The sequence below is a fragment of the Chiloscyllium punctatum genome, chromosome 15 (assembly GCF_047496795.1).
Source record: "Chiloscyllium punctatum isolate Juve2018m chromosome 15, sChiPun1.3, whole genome shotgun sequence".
NCBI lineage: Eukaryota > Metazoa > Chordata > Chondrichthyes > Orectolobiformes > Hemiscylliidae > Chiloscyllium > Chiloscyllium punctatum.
In genome coordinates this window covers 48,194,222-48,208,833 of record NC_092753.1, presented here as the reverse complement: position 1 = coordinate 48,208,833, position 14,612 = coordinate 48,194,222, and the positions used below count along the sequence as shown (strand labels likewise).

General features: G+C 40.7%; 1 protein-coding gene across 1 annotated transcript in view; it reads left to right on the top strand.

The window, feature by feature from the left end:
• The window catches only part of LOC140485963 (uncharacterized), a 35,908-nt gene extending 21,802 nt beyond the window's left edge, over positions 1-14,106 (top strand). Inside the window, exons 6-7 of the mRNA XM_072584404.1 lie at positions 4,765-4,830; positions 14,015-14,106. Of these exons, the coding sequence (XP_072440505.1) occupies positions 4,765-4,830; positions 14,015-14,064 (116 nt within the window). The 3' untranslated portion in view covers positions 14,065-14,106. The remainder of the gene's footprint in view (positions 1-4,764; positions 4,831-14,014) is intronic.
• The last annotated feature ends 506 nt before the right edge of the window (positions 14,107-14,612 follow it).

Below are 14,612 nucleotides of genomic sequence, written 5' to 3'. Positions count from 1 at the left end.
CAGATAGTAAGAATTCTATTTATTAAAAAGAAATGAGTTAACAGAAGTGAGTATTGGCCATATGGAAGGTGAAAGTGAAGAATTACAAATACAATGAAGGAAGATGGCAGATGAATTTACCAAGTATTCTGTCTTCATTTTCGATGAAGCAAGTAATAATCCAGATAAGCTTCAGAGCAAGAAATAAAGGGGAAGGCAGAAACTCAAGAAAGTCTCAACTATCAGGGAAGTGGTTATTACTGTGGATTGACAACTCCCTGACAGAGTTCATCCTTTGTTTTAAAATATGTGGCTGGTGTGATTGTTACTTTATTGCTTTTAAATTTCCCAAAGTTCCCTAGATTCAAAAAAAAATGTCGTTACATTGGGAGATAGTGAAAGTAACTCTTTTACTTAAAAAAAGGAAGGAGAAAAAGAAAAAAACACAACACCCCAAGTGAGCAGCATATCTGGCATAGAGAAGATTATAAAAGCTATTATTAAAGCCAGTATGGCAGGGCACTTAGAAACGCTCAAGGTACCAACATATTTTTATGAAAAGGAACATGTTTAATTCAATAACTGGATGACAATAAGGAAATAACATGCTGTGGATAAGGAGGTAACAATGTATTGCATTGTAATCTTCTGTACTTAGATATTCAAAAGCATTTAATATACCACAGCAAAGGTGTAGGGGCTAACATATTGGCATGAAGAGAAGATTGGTTAGCTAACAAGAAATGGAGAGTAGGCATAAATGTGGCATTCTCTGGTTGGAAAGATGCACCATAACAGTGGGGCCTCAATTTTTTAAGATTACTTACAGTGTGGAAACAGGCCCTTCGGCCCAACAAGTCCACACCGATCCACAGCCACTCAGACCCATTCCCCTACAGGCAGTTTAGTACGGCCAATTCACCTAACCTGCATATTTTTGGACTGTGGGAGGAAACCGGAGCACCCAGAGGAAACTCACACAGACACGGGGAGAATGTGCAAACTCCACACAGACAGTCACTTGAGGTGGGAAGTGAACCTGGGTCTCTAGCACTGTGAGGCAGCAATGCTAACTGCTGTGCCACCATGCCGCCCATATAGGTCACCTTATATAAGTAACTTGAGACTGAGAGTCAGATTACTAAACATGCTGTTGATTCAAATGTAGAAAAGTTAGTGAGGAAGAAATAAAAAGGTTACAAGGTGATTTAGACAGGTTAAGTGAATCATCAAAGACTGAGCAATGGAGTACGGTGTGAGAAAATGTGGAACTATTCATTTTGGCAATAAAATAATAGATAGCATATTGTTGAAATTCTGAGAGATTGAAGAGCCTGAAGAGTCGAAAGAATCTGAGAGTCCTAGTGCATGAATTATGGAAAGTTAATATGCAGGTACAGCATATCATTGAGAGAGGAATTGAATATAAAGGTAGGGATGTTATGCTTCAGTTAAACAAGACATGAGAAAGATCACATCTGGAGTGCAATGAACAATATCGGTCTCTTTATTTAAAGAAGGATGCAACAACTTTGGAAGTAGTTCGTGAAAGATTCAGGAGATTAATATCTGAACCTGCAGATGCCATTCCGAAGAAAATTTGCATCTACTTCAGTTTAGAGGAGTAAGAGGCAACTTGAATGAAACAAAAAAGATGCTGAGGCATCTTTTCAGGGCATATATGGAAAGATGCTTCTTGATGTGAAAGAATTCAGAACTAGGGATCATTGATTAATAATAAGGAAGAGATGAGAATTTTTGAACATAGTAGGTCTTTGGAACACTTTTCCTCAAAATGCGGTGGAAGTAGACATATTATTTTTAAAGAGTTGGATAGAATTGAACATAGAACATAGAACATTACAGCGCAGTACAGGCCCTTTGGCCCTCAATGTTGCGCCGACCTGTCATACCAATCTGAAGCCCATCTAACCTAAATTGTAACCATGTACGTCCATATGCTTGTCCAATGATGACTTAAGTTTACTTAAAGTTTGCAAATCTACTACTGTTGCAGGCAAAGCATTCCATACACTTACTACTCTCTGTGTAAAGAAACTACCTCTGACATCTGTCCTATATCAATCACCCCTCAATTTAAAGCTATGCCCTCTCATGCTCACCATCACCATACTTGGAAAAAGGCTCTCCCTGTCCACCCTATCTAACCCTCTGATTATCTTGTATGTCTCTATTAAGCCACCTCTCAACCTTCTTCTCTCTAACAAAAACAGCCTCAAGTCCCTCAGTCTTTCCTCCATACCAGGAAACATCCTAGTAAGTCTCCTCTGCACCCTTTCCAAAGCTTCCACATCCTTCTTATAATGCAGTGACCAGAGCTGTACACAATACTCCACATGCAGCCGCACCAGAGTTTTGTACAGCTGTAGCATAACCTCATAGTTCCGGAACTTAGTCCCTCTATTAATAAAAGCTGTATGCCTTCTTAACGACCCTGTCAACCTGGGTGGCAACTTTCAAGGATCTGTGTACCTGGACACCGAGATCTCTCTGCTCATCTATACTACCAAGAATCTTACCATTAGCCCAGTATTTTGCATCCCAGTTATTCCAACCAAAGTGAATCACCTCACACTTGTCCGCATTAAACTCCATTTGCCACCTCTCAGCCTAGCTCTGCAGCTTATCTATGTCTGTCGGTAACCTACAACATCCTTCGTCACTATCCACAATTCCACCGACCTTAGTGTTGTCTGCAAATTTACTAACCCACCCTTCTACGCCCTCATCCAGGTTGTTTATAAAAACAATGAACAGCAGTGGACCCAACACCGACCCTTGCAGTACACCACTGGTAACTGGACTCCAGGATGAACATTTCCCATCAACCACCACCCTCTGTCTTCTTTCAGCAAGCCAATTACTGATCCAAACTGCTATATCTTCCAAAATCCCATTCTTCCACATTTTGTACAATTGTGGAGAGCCTTATCGAATGCCTTACTGAAATCCATATACACCACATCAACCAGTTTACTCTCATCTACCTGTTTGGTCACCTTCTCAAAGAACTCAATAAGGTTTGTGAGGCAGGACCTTCACAAAACCATGCTGACTATTTCTAATCAAATTATTATTTTCTAGATGATTATAAATCCTATCTCTTATAACCTTTTCCAACACTTTACCAACAACTGAAGTAAGGCTCACTGGTCTATAATTACCAGGGTTGTCTCTACTCCCTTTCTTGAACAGGGGAACCACATTTGCTATCCTCCAGTCTTCTGGCACTATTCCTGTAGACAATGACGATTTAAAGATCAATGTTAAAGGCTCGGCAAACTTCTCCCTGGCTTCCCAGAGGATCCTAAGATAAATCCCATCCAGCCCAGGGGACTTATCTACTTTCACACTCTGCAGGATTTCTAATACCTCTTCCTTGTGAACCTCGATCACACCTGGTCTAGTAGCTTGTATCTCAGTGTTCTCCTCGACAATATTGTCATTTCCTAGAGCGAATACTGTCAAAAAATATTCATTAAGCGCTTCCCCTATCTCCTCTGACTCCACACACAACTTCCCACTACTATCCTTGATTGGCTCTGATCTTACTCTCATCATTCTTTTATTCCTTAAATACCTATAGAAAGCCTAAGGGTTTACCCTGATCCTATCTGCCAACAACTTCTCATGTCTCCTCCTGGCTCTTCTGAGCTCTCTCTTTAGGTCGTTCCTGGCTACCTTGTAACCCTCACGCGCCCTAACTGAGCCTTCACATCTCATCCTAACATAAGCCTTCTTCTTCCTCTTGACCAGAGGTTCCACTTCCTTCGTAAACCATGGCTCCTGCGCTCGACAGCTTCCTCCCTGCCTGACAGGTACATACTTATCTAGGACACTCAGGAGCTTTTCCTTGAATAAGCTTCACATTTCTAATGTGCCCATCCCCTGCAGTTTCCTTCCCCATCCTGTGCTTCCTAAATCTTGCCTAATTGCATCGTAATTGCCTTTCCCCCAGCTGTAACTCTTGCCCAGTAGTATACACCTATCTCTTTCTATCACTAAAGTAAACATAACAGAATTGTGATCGCTATCACCAAAGTGCTCACCTATTTCCAACTCTAATTGTAATCAGGGATTAGCTGGAATGTGGAGTAATTAGATCAGGAAATGAGTGGCAGAATAGGTTTGAGGGACTGAGTGGTGTACTTCTGATCCAAGTTCATTTCTCTGTGTGATTTCAATGTTTTCAAACTTTAAAAGTGTTGAAATGGCTTAACTACAATATTGGCTGATGCTTAATATGTTTGACATTCTCTGGCTGCAGTTTGAATGAACCTAGTTTTATCATCAGCAATGTGATTTTCTTTTGATCCTGTCAAAGAGAACATCTTGTGCTGAGTATAAAAATGTTGAAAACATGAACTGAAGCAACTGGCGAGGAAAGCTGAATTTTATGCTTTTGTGTGGATCTGGCTGGTTCTTCAAGCCTGGAGTTCATAATGTATTAGTTTTATGTTAATAACTAATATCAGCTCTCAGATTTCCACACAGATGGGAAACATACAAATACAAACAGTGTTATCTCTCTCCTCATTTACTATGTAGAAATAAGGATTCTAAAACATACACTTAAACAGACTGAAAACAGTGAAGAAATTTCATGAAAGTAATAAACGTATTTCATAGGACATTTCATGGAAGTAGTACACTCCCAAACATGACAAATGCTCACATCAGACAGCACTGCAGTTTAATATCAATGTATTCTGTTTGCTCACCAATGTACTTCCACTGTTAAAATAATGTTTTGTTTCTTGACAGAGTGTGATCAAAATTCAGAAGCAAGTGTGGCAATGTATGAAAATGTGGATGACATAACAAACACCAGTAAGTAGACAGTAATTTAAAAGCAAGACAGAAACCCATGGCATTAAAGGACCAGTAGCTGGTTGAATATTTTGTTGTTAGGTGGCAGAAAAGATTAAGTAGAAGTAAATGGTTTTTCAGACTGGAAGCACAGTGGTATTCCTCAAGGGTCAAAATGCAAACCACTACAACTTCTGATAGAGTCATAGAGTCATAGAGATGTACAGCACGGAAACAGATCCTTCAGTCCAACCCGTCTATGCTGACCAGATATCCCAACCCAATCTAGTCCCACCTGCCAGCACCTGGCCCATATCCCTCCAAATCCTTCCTATTCATATACCCATTCAGATGCCTTTTAAATGTTGCAATTGTACCAGCCTCCACCACATCCTCTGGCAGCTCATTCCAAACACGTACCACCCTCTGCGTGAAAGAGTTACCCCATAGGTCTCTTTTATACCTTTCCCTTCTCAACCTAAACCTATGCCCTCTAGTTCTGGACTCCCCCAACCCCAGGGAAAAGACTCTGTCTACTTATCCTATCTATGCCCTTCATGATTTTATAAACCTCTATAAGGTCACCCCTCAGCCTCCGACACTCTAGGGAAACTAGCCCTAGCCTATTCAGCCTCTCCCTATAGCTTAAATCCTCCAACGCTGATAACATCCTTGTAAATCTTTTCTGAACCCTTTCAAGTTTCACAATATCTTTCCGCTAGGAAGGAGAACAGAATTGCATGCAATATTCCAACAGTGGCCAAACCAATATCCTGTACAGCCGCAACATGACCTCCCAACTCCTGTACTCAATACTCTGACCAATAACGGAAAGCATAGCAAATGCCTTCTTCACTATCCTATCTACCTGCGACTCCACTTACAGAGAGCTATGAACCTGCACTGCAAGGTCTCTTTGTTCAGCAACACTCCCAAGGACCTTACCATTAAGTGTATAAGTCGTGCGAAGATTTGTTTTCTCAAAATGCACCACCCAACACTTATCTAATTTAAACTCCATCTGCCACTTTTCAGGCCATTGCCCCATCCAGGCAAGATCCTGTTGTAATCTGAAGTAACCTTCTTCTCTGTCCACTACACCTCCAATTTTGGAGTCATCTGCAAACTTAATAACTACACCTCTTACATCCAAATCATTTATATAAATGATGAAAAGTAATGGGCCCAGCACCGATCCTTGTGGCACTTCACTGGTCACAGGTCTCCAGTCTGAAAAACATCCTCTGTCTTCTACCTTTGAGGCAGTTCTGTATCCAAATGGCTAATTCCCTCTGTATTCCATGAGATCTAACCTTGCTAACCAGTCTTCCATGGGGAACCTTGTCGAATGCCTTACTGAAGTCCATATAGAACACATCTACCCCTCTGGCCTCATCAATCCTCTTTGTTACTTTTTCAAAAAACACAATCAAGTTTGTGAGACATAATTTCCCAAGCACAAAGCCATGTTGACTATCCCTAATCAGTCCTTGCCTTTCCAAATATATGTACGTCCTGTCCCTCAGGGTTCCTTCCAACAGCTTGCCCACCACCGACATCAGGCTCACTGGTCTATGGATCCCTGACTTATTCTTACCACCTTTCTTAACCAGTGGCACCACGTTAGCCAACCTCCAGTCTTCCGCCACCTCACCTATGACTATCAATGATACAAGTATCTCAGTAAGAGGCCCAGCAATCACTTCCTTAGCTTCCCACAGAGTTCTAGGGTACACCTGATCAGGTCGTGGAGATTTATCAACTTTTATGCATTTCAAGACATCCAGCACTTCTTCCTCTGTAATATGGACATTTTGCAAGATGTCACCATCTATTTCCCTACATTCTATATCCTCCATATCCTTTTCTACAGGGAATACAGATGCAAAATACTCGTTTAGTCATCTCCTGCGGCTCCACACAAAGGCTGTCTTGCTGATCTTTGAGGGGCCCTATTCGTTCCCTAGTTACCTTTTAGTCCTTAATACATTTGTAAAAACCCTTTGGATCCTCCCTAACCCTATTTGCCAAAGCTATCTCATGTCCTCTTTTTATCCTCCTGATTTCCTTCTTTAGTATACTTTGTACTTTTCTAAGGATTCACTCAATCTATCCTGTCTATACCTGACATATGTTTCCTTCTTTTTCTTAATCAAACCCTCAAGTTCTTTAGTCATCCAGCATTCCCTATACCTACCAGCCTTTCCTTTCACCCTAACAGGAATATACTTTCTCTGGATTCTCATTATCTCATTTCTGAAGATTTCCCATTTTCCAGATGTCCATTTACCTATGAACATCTGCCTGGAATCAGCTTTTGAAAGTTCTTGCCTAATACCATCAAAATTGGCCTTCCTCCAATTTAGAACTTCAACTTTTAGATCTCGTCTATTTTTTTCCATCACTATTTTAAATCTAATAGAATTATGGTTACTGGCCCCAAAGTGCTCCCCCACTGACACCTCAGTCACCTGCCCTGCCTTGTTTTCTAAGAGTAGGTCAACTCTTGCACCTTCGCTCATAGGTACATCCACATACTGAATCAGAACATTTTCTTGTACACACTTAACAAATTCCTCTCCACTTAAACCCTTAACACTATGGCAGTCCCGGTCTATGTTTGGAAAGTTAAAATCCCCTACCATAACCACCCTATTATTCTTACGGATAACTGAGATCTCCTTACAAATTTGTTTCTTGATTTCCCTCTGACTATTGGGGGGTCTATACTACAATCCCAATAAGGTGATCAAGCTTTTCTTATTTCTCAGTTCCACCCAAATAATTTCCCTGGATGTATTTCTGGGAATATCCTCCTTAAGTACAGCTGTAATGCTATCCCTTATCAAAAATGCCACTTCCCCTCTCTTGCCTCCCTTTCTGTCCTTCCAGGAGCATTTGTATCCTGGAACATTAAGTTGCCAGTCATGTCCCTATAATGAGCAGTACATCTGTACTTGTTATATAATTTGAAAATTTGCAAATGATACAAACATGAAACAATATAACCAGTGAAGACTGTAATAAGACACTCTGGGAAGATATCTGGTAAAATGTGGAGAAAAATGGCAGTTAACGTTTAAGGCAGAGAAGTCTAAAATGATGAATATTTTAAAAGAATAATGAGAGGCAATATAATCTGAATGATTCAAATTTAAAGGGGACATTAAAAGAAGAGATACATGGGAATACACATCAGAAATGACAGAATAAGCTGAGGGTTCTTGTGAGCAGTGGGCACCCTCATGCCTCAAAGGATTTCATTGCAGAAAATGGTGGGCGACCAGAAAACACAGAAGTAAAGTAATTGGCAAACGAATGAGAAGTAAAATAAGAAATAATAAAACACCTTGTATAATACATTGTCTGAGACTGTGGTGAATGCAAATTCAGTAATAACTTTCAAAAAGGCATGGAGAAATACTTGAAAGGAAAATAGTTGTCGGGCTACAGGAAGATTCAGGATAATCCAAGATGGAGGACAAGAAAAAATTCTGGCTGTAACAGGCTGCTCCTTTTTTGAGGTATTTCAGGTGTTGGAGGTGATTTGCTCAAATTCCAGGAGCAGCAATTACTGTTTTATATGCTGTTGCAATTGTTTGGAACATTGGCAAAAAAAGTCAAAACAACAGCACTTTTAAAAGGGAGAAAGACAAAGCAAGCAAGCACGTGGTCTGTAAGGGAGAGACAGAAAGAAACCCACACTGTTAACTGACACAGCAGTGAACCTGCACAGTTATTCCCTTTACTGTTTGAATTCAAGTATTGGAGTGTGTTCAGGAAAACTTAACAAACAGCAAAATTCACAACTGATATTGGAGGAACCTGTTTGGGAGAGGCCAAAGCACAAAAACAGATAAGTAAATAGTTTTAATTAAAGCCTTGCTGTAAATCTACAATAGTGAGTAGAGTGGGTTCTTTCTTGATTATTTGTTTTTTATTGAGATTTGTCTCTTGATTAAATTTTTAAAATATAAGCAATAAGTGTTAAGTTAGCCTGGAGCAGTGTTTTGTAGAGCAATAAGACAATGCTATTGTCTGGGTCTGTAGATTGGAAGGGGCAAACTGGCCTTTAATAGAGTGATATGCTCTTCTTGTCAGATGTGGGAGTTTCAGGAGAGTTTAAGGGTTATTGAGGAATATATCTGCACTAAATGTTGTGGGTTGCGAATCCTGTCAAATTCAATGAATCGGTTGGAGTGACAGTTAGAGCAATGAAAAGTTTTCAAGAGCTGGGGGTGTGATGGATGGCAGTTATAGGAAAGGAGAAATCCACAGATAGTCAGGTAGATGGGTTAACTCCAAGAAAGGTAGGAGAGGTAGGCGGGTAGTACAAGAGTTCCGTGTGGCTATCTCCATTTCAAACAAGTATGCTGGTTTGGAAAATATAGGGGATGGTGGACTTTCAGAGGAATGTAGCAAGAATAGCCAAGTTTCTGGTCTCAAGACTGGTTCAAATGTAATGAGGGGTACATCGGGTTCTACACTATCAATTCTGTTAGGGGACTCTCTAGTCAAGGGCACAGAGAGACGTTTCTGTGGCCAGCAACGAAAAATCAGAATGGTGTGTTGCCTCCCTGGTGCCAGGATCTAGGATGTCTCAGAGAGGGTGCAGAATGTTTTCAATGGGGAGAGGGATCACAGCAGGAGGTCATTGTACACATTGGTACCAATGGCATCGGAAGGGAAAAGCACGAGATTCTGAAAGGAGAATACAGAAAGTTAGGCAGGAAATAAAAAAGGAGGTACTCGAGGGTAGTAATATCTGGGTTACTCCCGGTGCTATGAGCTAGTGAGGGCAGGAATAGGAGGGTGGAGCAAATCAATGCATGGCTGAGGAACTGGTGCATAAGAACGGATTCACATTTTTGGATTATTGGAATCTCAGAGAAGTAGTAGAAGTGGGGTAGAAGTGACCTGTATAAGAAAGATGGATTGCACCTGAATTGGAAGGGGCAAACTGGCCTTTAATAGAGTGATATGCTCTTCTTGTCGGATGTGGGAGTGTCGGGAGATTTTAAGGGTTACTGAGGAATATATCTGCAATAAATGTTGTTGGTTGCGAAATTGGAAGCTACTCAGGAGGATTTAAACTAGGAAGGGGTGGGGTGGGGGGAGTTGGGGGGTGCGGGGTTAGTTGTAACCCAGGGAGATAGTGAGGAAAGAAATCAATCTGAACCTGGTACAGTTGAGAAAAGAAGTGAGTCAAACATTCAGGGTAAAGCAGGAACAAAGCAAAGAACAAAGTGGGACTGATAGATTAAACTGCATTTATTTCAATGCAAGGGGCATGGTTAGGAACATGGGACTGGAATATCATAGCAATGACAGAAACATGGCTCAGGGATGGGCAGGACTGGCAGCTTAATGTTCTAGTATACAAATGCTACAGAAAGGACAAGAGAGGAGGGGGAGTGGCATTTTTGATAAGGGATAACATTACAGCTGTGCTAAGGGAGAATATTCCCGGAAATACATCCAAGGAAGTTATTTGGGTGGAACTAAGAAATAAGAAAAGCTTGATCACCATATTGGGATTGTATTATAGACCACCTAATAGTCAGTGGGAAATTGAGAAACAAATTTGTAAGGAGATCTCAGTTATCTGTAAGAATAATAAGGTGGTTATGGAAGGGGATTTTAACTTTCCAAACATAAACTGGGACTGCCACAGTGTTAAGGGTTCAGATGGAGAAGAATTTGTTAAGAGTGTACAAGAACATTTTCTGATTCATTATGTGGATGTACCTACGAGAGAAGGTGCAAACATTGACCCATTCTTAGGAAATAAGGCAGGGCTGGTGATTGAGGTGTCAATGGGGGAGCATTTTGGGGCCAGCGACCATAATTCTATTAGTTTTTAAATAGTGATGGAAAAGAATACATCAGATCGAACAGTTGAAGTTCTAAATTGGAGGAAGGCCAATTTTGATGGTATTAGGCGAGAACTTTCTAAAGCTGATTGGGTGCAGATATTCACAGATGAAAGGACGGCCGGAAAATGGGAAGCCTTCAGAAATGAGATAACGAAAATCCAGAGAAAGTATATTCCTGTCAGGGTGAAAGGAAAGGCTGGTAGGTATAGGGAATGCTGAATGACTAAAGAAATTGAGGGTTTGGTTAAGAAAAAGAAGGAAGCATATGTCAGGTATTGACAAGATAGATCGAGTGAATCCTTAGAAGAGTATAAAGGCAGTGGGAGTATACTTAAGAAGGAAATCAGGAGGGCAAAAAGGGGACATGCAATAGTTTTGGCAAATAGAGTTAAGGAGAATCCAAATGGTTTTAACAAATACATTAAGGATTAAAGGGTAACTAGAGACCGAATAGGGCCCCTCAAAGATCAGCAAGGCGGCCTTTGTGTGGAGCCACAGGAGATGGGGAAGATACTAAATGAGTATTTTGCATCTGTATTTACTATGGAGAAGGACACCAAAGATATAGAATGTAGGGAAATAGATGGTGACATCTTGCAAAATGTCCATATTACAGAGGAGGAAGTGCTGGATGTCTTGAAAAGTATAAAGGCAGATAAATCCCCAGGACCTGATCAGGTGTACCCTATAACTCTATGGAAAGCTGGGGAAGTGATTGCTGGGCCTCTTCCTGAGATATTTGTATCATTGATAGTCATAGTGAGCTGCCGGAAGACTGGAGGTTGGCTAACATGGTACCATTATTTAAGAAGAGTGGTAAGGACAAGTCAGGGAACTATAGACCACTGAGCCTGATGTAGGTGGTGGGCAAGTTGTTGAAGGTAATTCTGAGGGACAGGATTTACATGTATTTGGAAAGACATGGACTGATTACGGCTTTGTGCATGGGAAGTCATGTCTCACAAACTTGATTGAGTTTTTTGAAGAAGTACCAAAGAGGATTGATGAGGGCAGAGTGGTGGATATGATCTATATGGACTTCACTGTTCGACAAGGTTCCCCATGGGAGACTGGTTAGCAAGGTAGAAGACAGAAGGTGGTGGTGGAGGGTTGTTTTTCAGACTGGAGGCCTGTAGCAAATGAAGTACCACAGGGATTGGTGCTGGCTCCACTACTTTTCGTCATTTATATAAATGATTTGGATATGAACATAGGAGGTATGGTTAGTAAGTTTGCAGATGACACCAAAATTGGAGGTGTAGTGGACAGCGAAGGAGGTTACCTCAGATTACAATGAGATCTTGATCAGATTGGCCAATGGGCTGAGAAATGGCAGATGGAGTTGAATTTAGATAAATGGGAGGTGCTACATTTTGGGAAAGCAAATCTTTGCAGGACTTATACACTTAATGGTAAGGTCCTAGGGAGTGTTGCTAAACAAAGAGATTTTGGAGTGCAGGTTCATAGCTCCTTGAAAGTAGAGTCACAGGTGGATAGGATAGTGAAGAAGACATTTGGTATGCTTTCCTTTATTGGTCAGAGCATTGAGTACAGGAGTTGGGAGGGCATGTTGCAGCTGTACAGGATGTTGTTTAGGCCACTTTTGGAATATTGCGTGCAATTCTGGTCTCCTTCCTATTGGAAGGATGTTGTGAAATTTGAAAAGGGTCAGAAAAGATTTAAAAGGATGTTGTTAGGGTTGAACTAAAGTGAGAGGCTGAACAGGCTGGGATTGTTTTCCCTGGAGCATCGAAAGCTGAGGGGTGACCTCATAAGAGACTTATAAAATCATGAGCACCATTGTTAGGATAAATGGACAAAGTCTTTTCTCTGGGATGGGTGAGTCTAGAACTAGAGGGCATAGGTTTAGGGTGAGAGGGGAAAGATATAAAAGGGACCTAAGGGGCAACTTTTTCATGCAGAGGCTGGTGTGTGTATGGAATGAGCTGCCAGAGGAAATGGTTAAGGCTGGTACAAGTACAGCATTTAAAAGGCATCTGGATGGGTCTATGAATAGGAAGGGTTTGAAGGGATATGGGCCAGGTGCTGGCAAATGGGACTAGATTAGCATGGGGTACCTGGTCGGCATAGACAAGTTGGACTGAAGGGTCTATTTGCATAATGTACATCTGTATTACTCTATGATTCTAACAGAACAGAGGAGTGGTAATTGGAATACCCCTCAAATCATAATGTTTGGGCAGCCTCGTTCTGCAACCTTCCCAACAATATACCTCTGTCCACTTTTGCTCCACACTCCCCCACCTCAGCAATTAATTCAAAGGCAAGGAAAGTCAAGAATGGCTCTCAACTCTGAGGCTTGGCAAGATGCTTAAGTTGTTAATTAAAGGTTAATGGTGAAGTTCAGTGGGGCACACTGACTAGCCTCAGTCAGCCCAGTGTATTTATCTCCTCATTATGGGCCTCTATCAATGTGGTTACTCTGGGCCTCCTGCAGTACCAGCAACATTCAACACTCCTGATGACATTACTAGGTCTCTAATTGACCAGCAGCTCTTGCAGGATGGCTGCTCACATTTAAAGGCCTAAAACCATGGGAGCAGTAAGTTAGCTGTCAGGTGGGCATATTGTCTGTTCAGGAAGTTTAGAAATGATTGAGAGTGGGGTAAGTGCCACTGATTTTGCAGCGTTGGACACAGGCACCATCTTGGTCACCTTCTCAATGGATGGACAATAAATGATTGCCCAGTTAGTGGTACCACATCCCATGAGTGAATTACAGAACTAAATAAATTCAGCTTATTGTTATACAACTTAAAATGCATAACTGAATTTTCAAAATAATTCTATTATCATGACAATGACAATTCTGTAAACAGAAAGGTAAAAGGAAAACAAGTGAAGAGGTATTTAAAAGAATCCAAATTCTGTCGTGTCATGTTAGCTTGAAGTTATTATAATTACACAGTTCTTCCTTTAAGTTTTTTTCCTTCCATGTTGGTGATTTCCAACTACAAAGCTGAAAATAAATCTTTCTATTAAAAGCTTCCATCTCATTGCAGTCCAATAACCTGCTCTGAAAATACTGCTCACTTTTCAACTGCTGTAATAAATTCCACTGCAGCAGTGGAGACATTATAAAACAACCAACAACATTCTGAAAGAAAAAGTCAACTTTCTCTCTCTCAAACTGTTAACAGGCAGATCCTTTTAAAATGATCCAAGATTCAATCCTGAATCTGAGTCCAGATCGTTACCAAAAAATAATAATGTCTTTTTTGGGGCTTACGTTATCTGTACACCAAATTTTGTTGAAATATGTATGTAATAGTTTTGAGATATAGTGAAGTATATTGCTTCCTTCACAGGCAAGCAAACGTCAGAGGCAGAGGGAAAAAGACAGGACAAGAAATTCTAAACCAGCATCTCAACCAAAATATAAAGATCTGTGATATCCTAGCATACCTGCAGAATGTTCATGGCACAGACTGGCCTCAGCAGACACCTATCCAGACATTGGAACAATGCCAAAGCATCCCACATACTAAGCATGGTCATCCTCAACTCAAAAGGATGTACAAGGAAGAGGTTAAAACAGGAGGCTAATTTAATGAATGAATAGTTTGAAGTGAGCCTGTAATTCTTTCAAATATATAGTTGCCAAGGGATACTATTCACCAGTAAAATTAGCCTGAACAGTTGGAAAGATAATGTCTCAATTTCATTGAAATTGTGGAACACAACATTCTGGTGACAATGTGCTAAAGATGCACTGTGTTCTTGAGAAAATGTTTAGTCCTTCAGTTATAAATATCTGATGCTATGAGGTGTAACACATCATTTGTTATCACTTGTGCTTGATACTATTATTATACAAGTAACATATGGCATTTGTCCATTCTCAAGTAAGAAGATTTGTTAGCTGTACTGCCATAAATTGGTGAGGCTGATAATGTGGTCCTAACA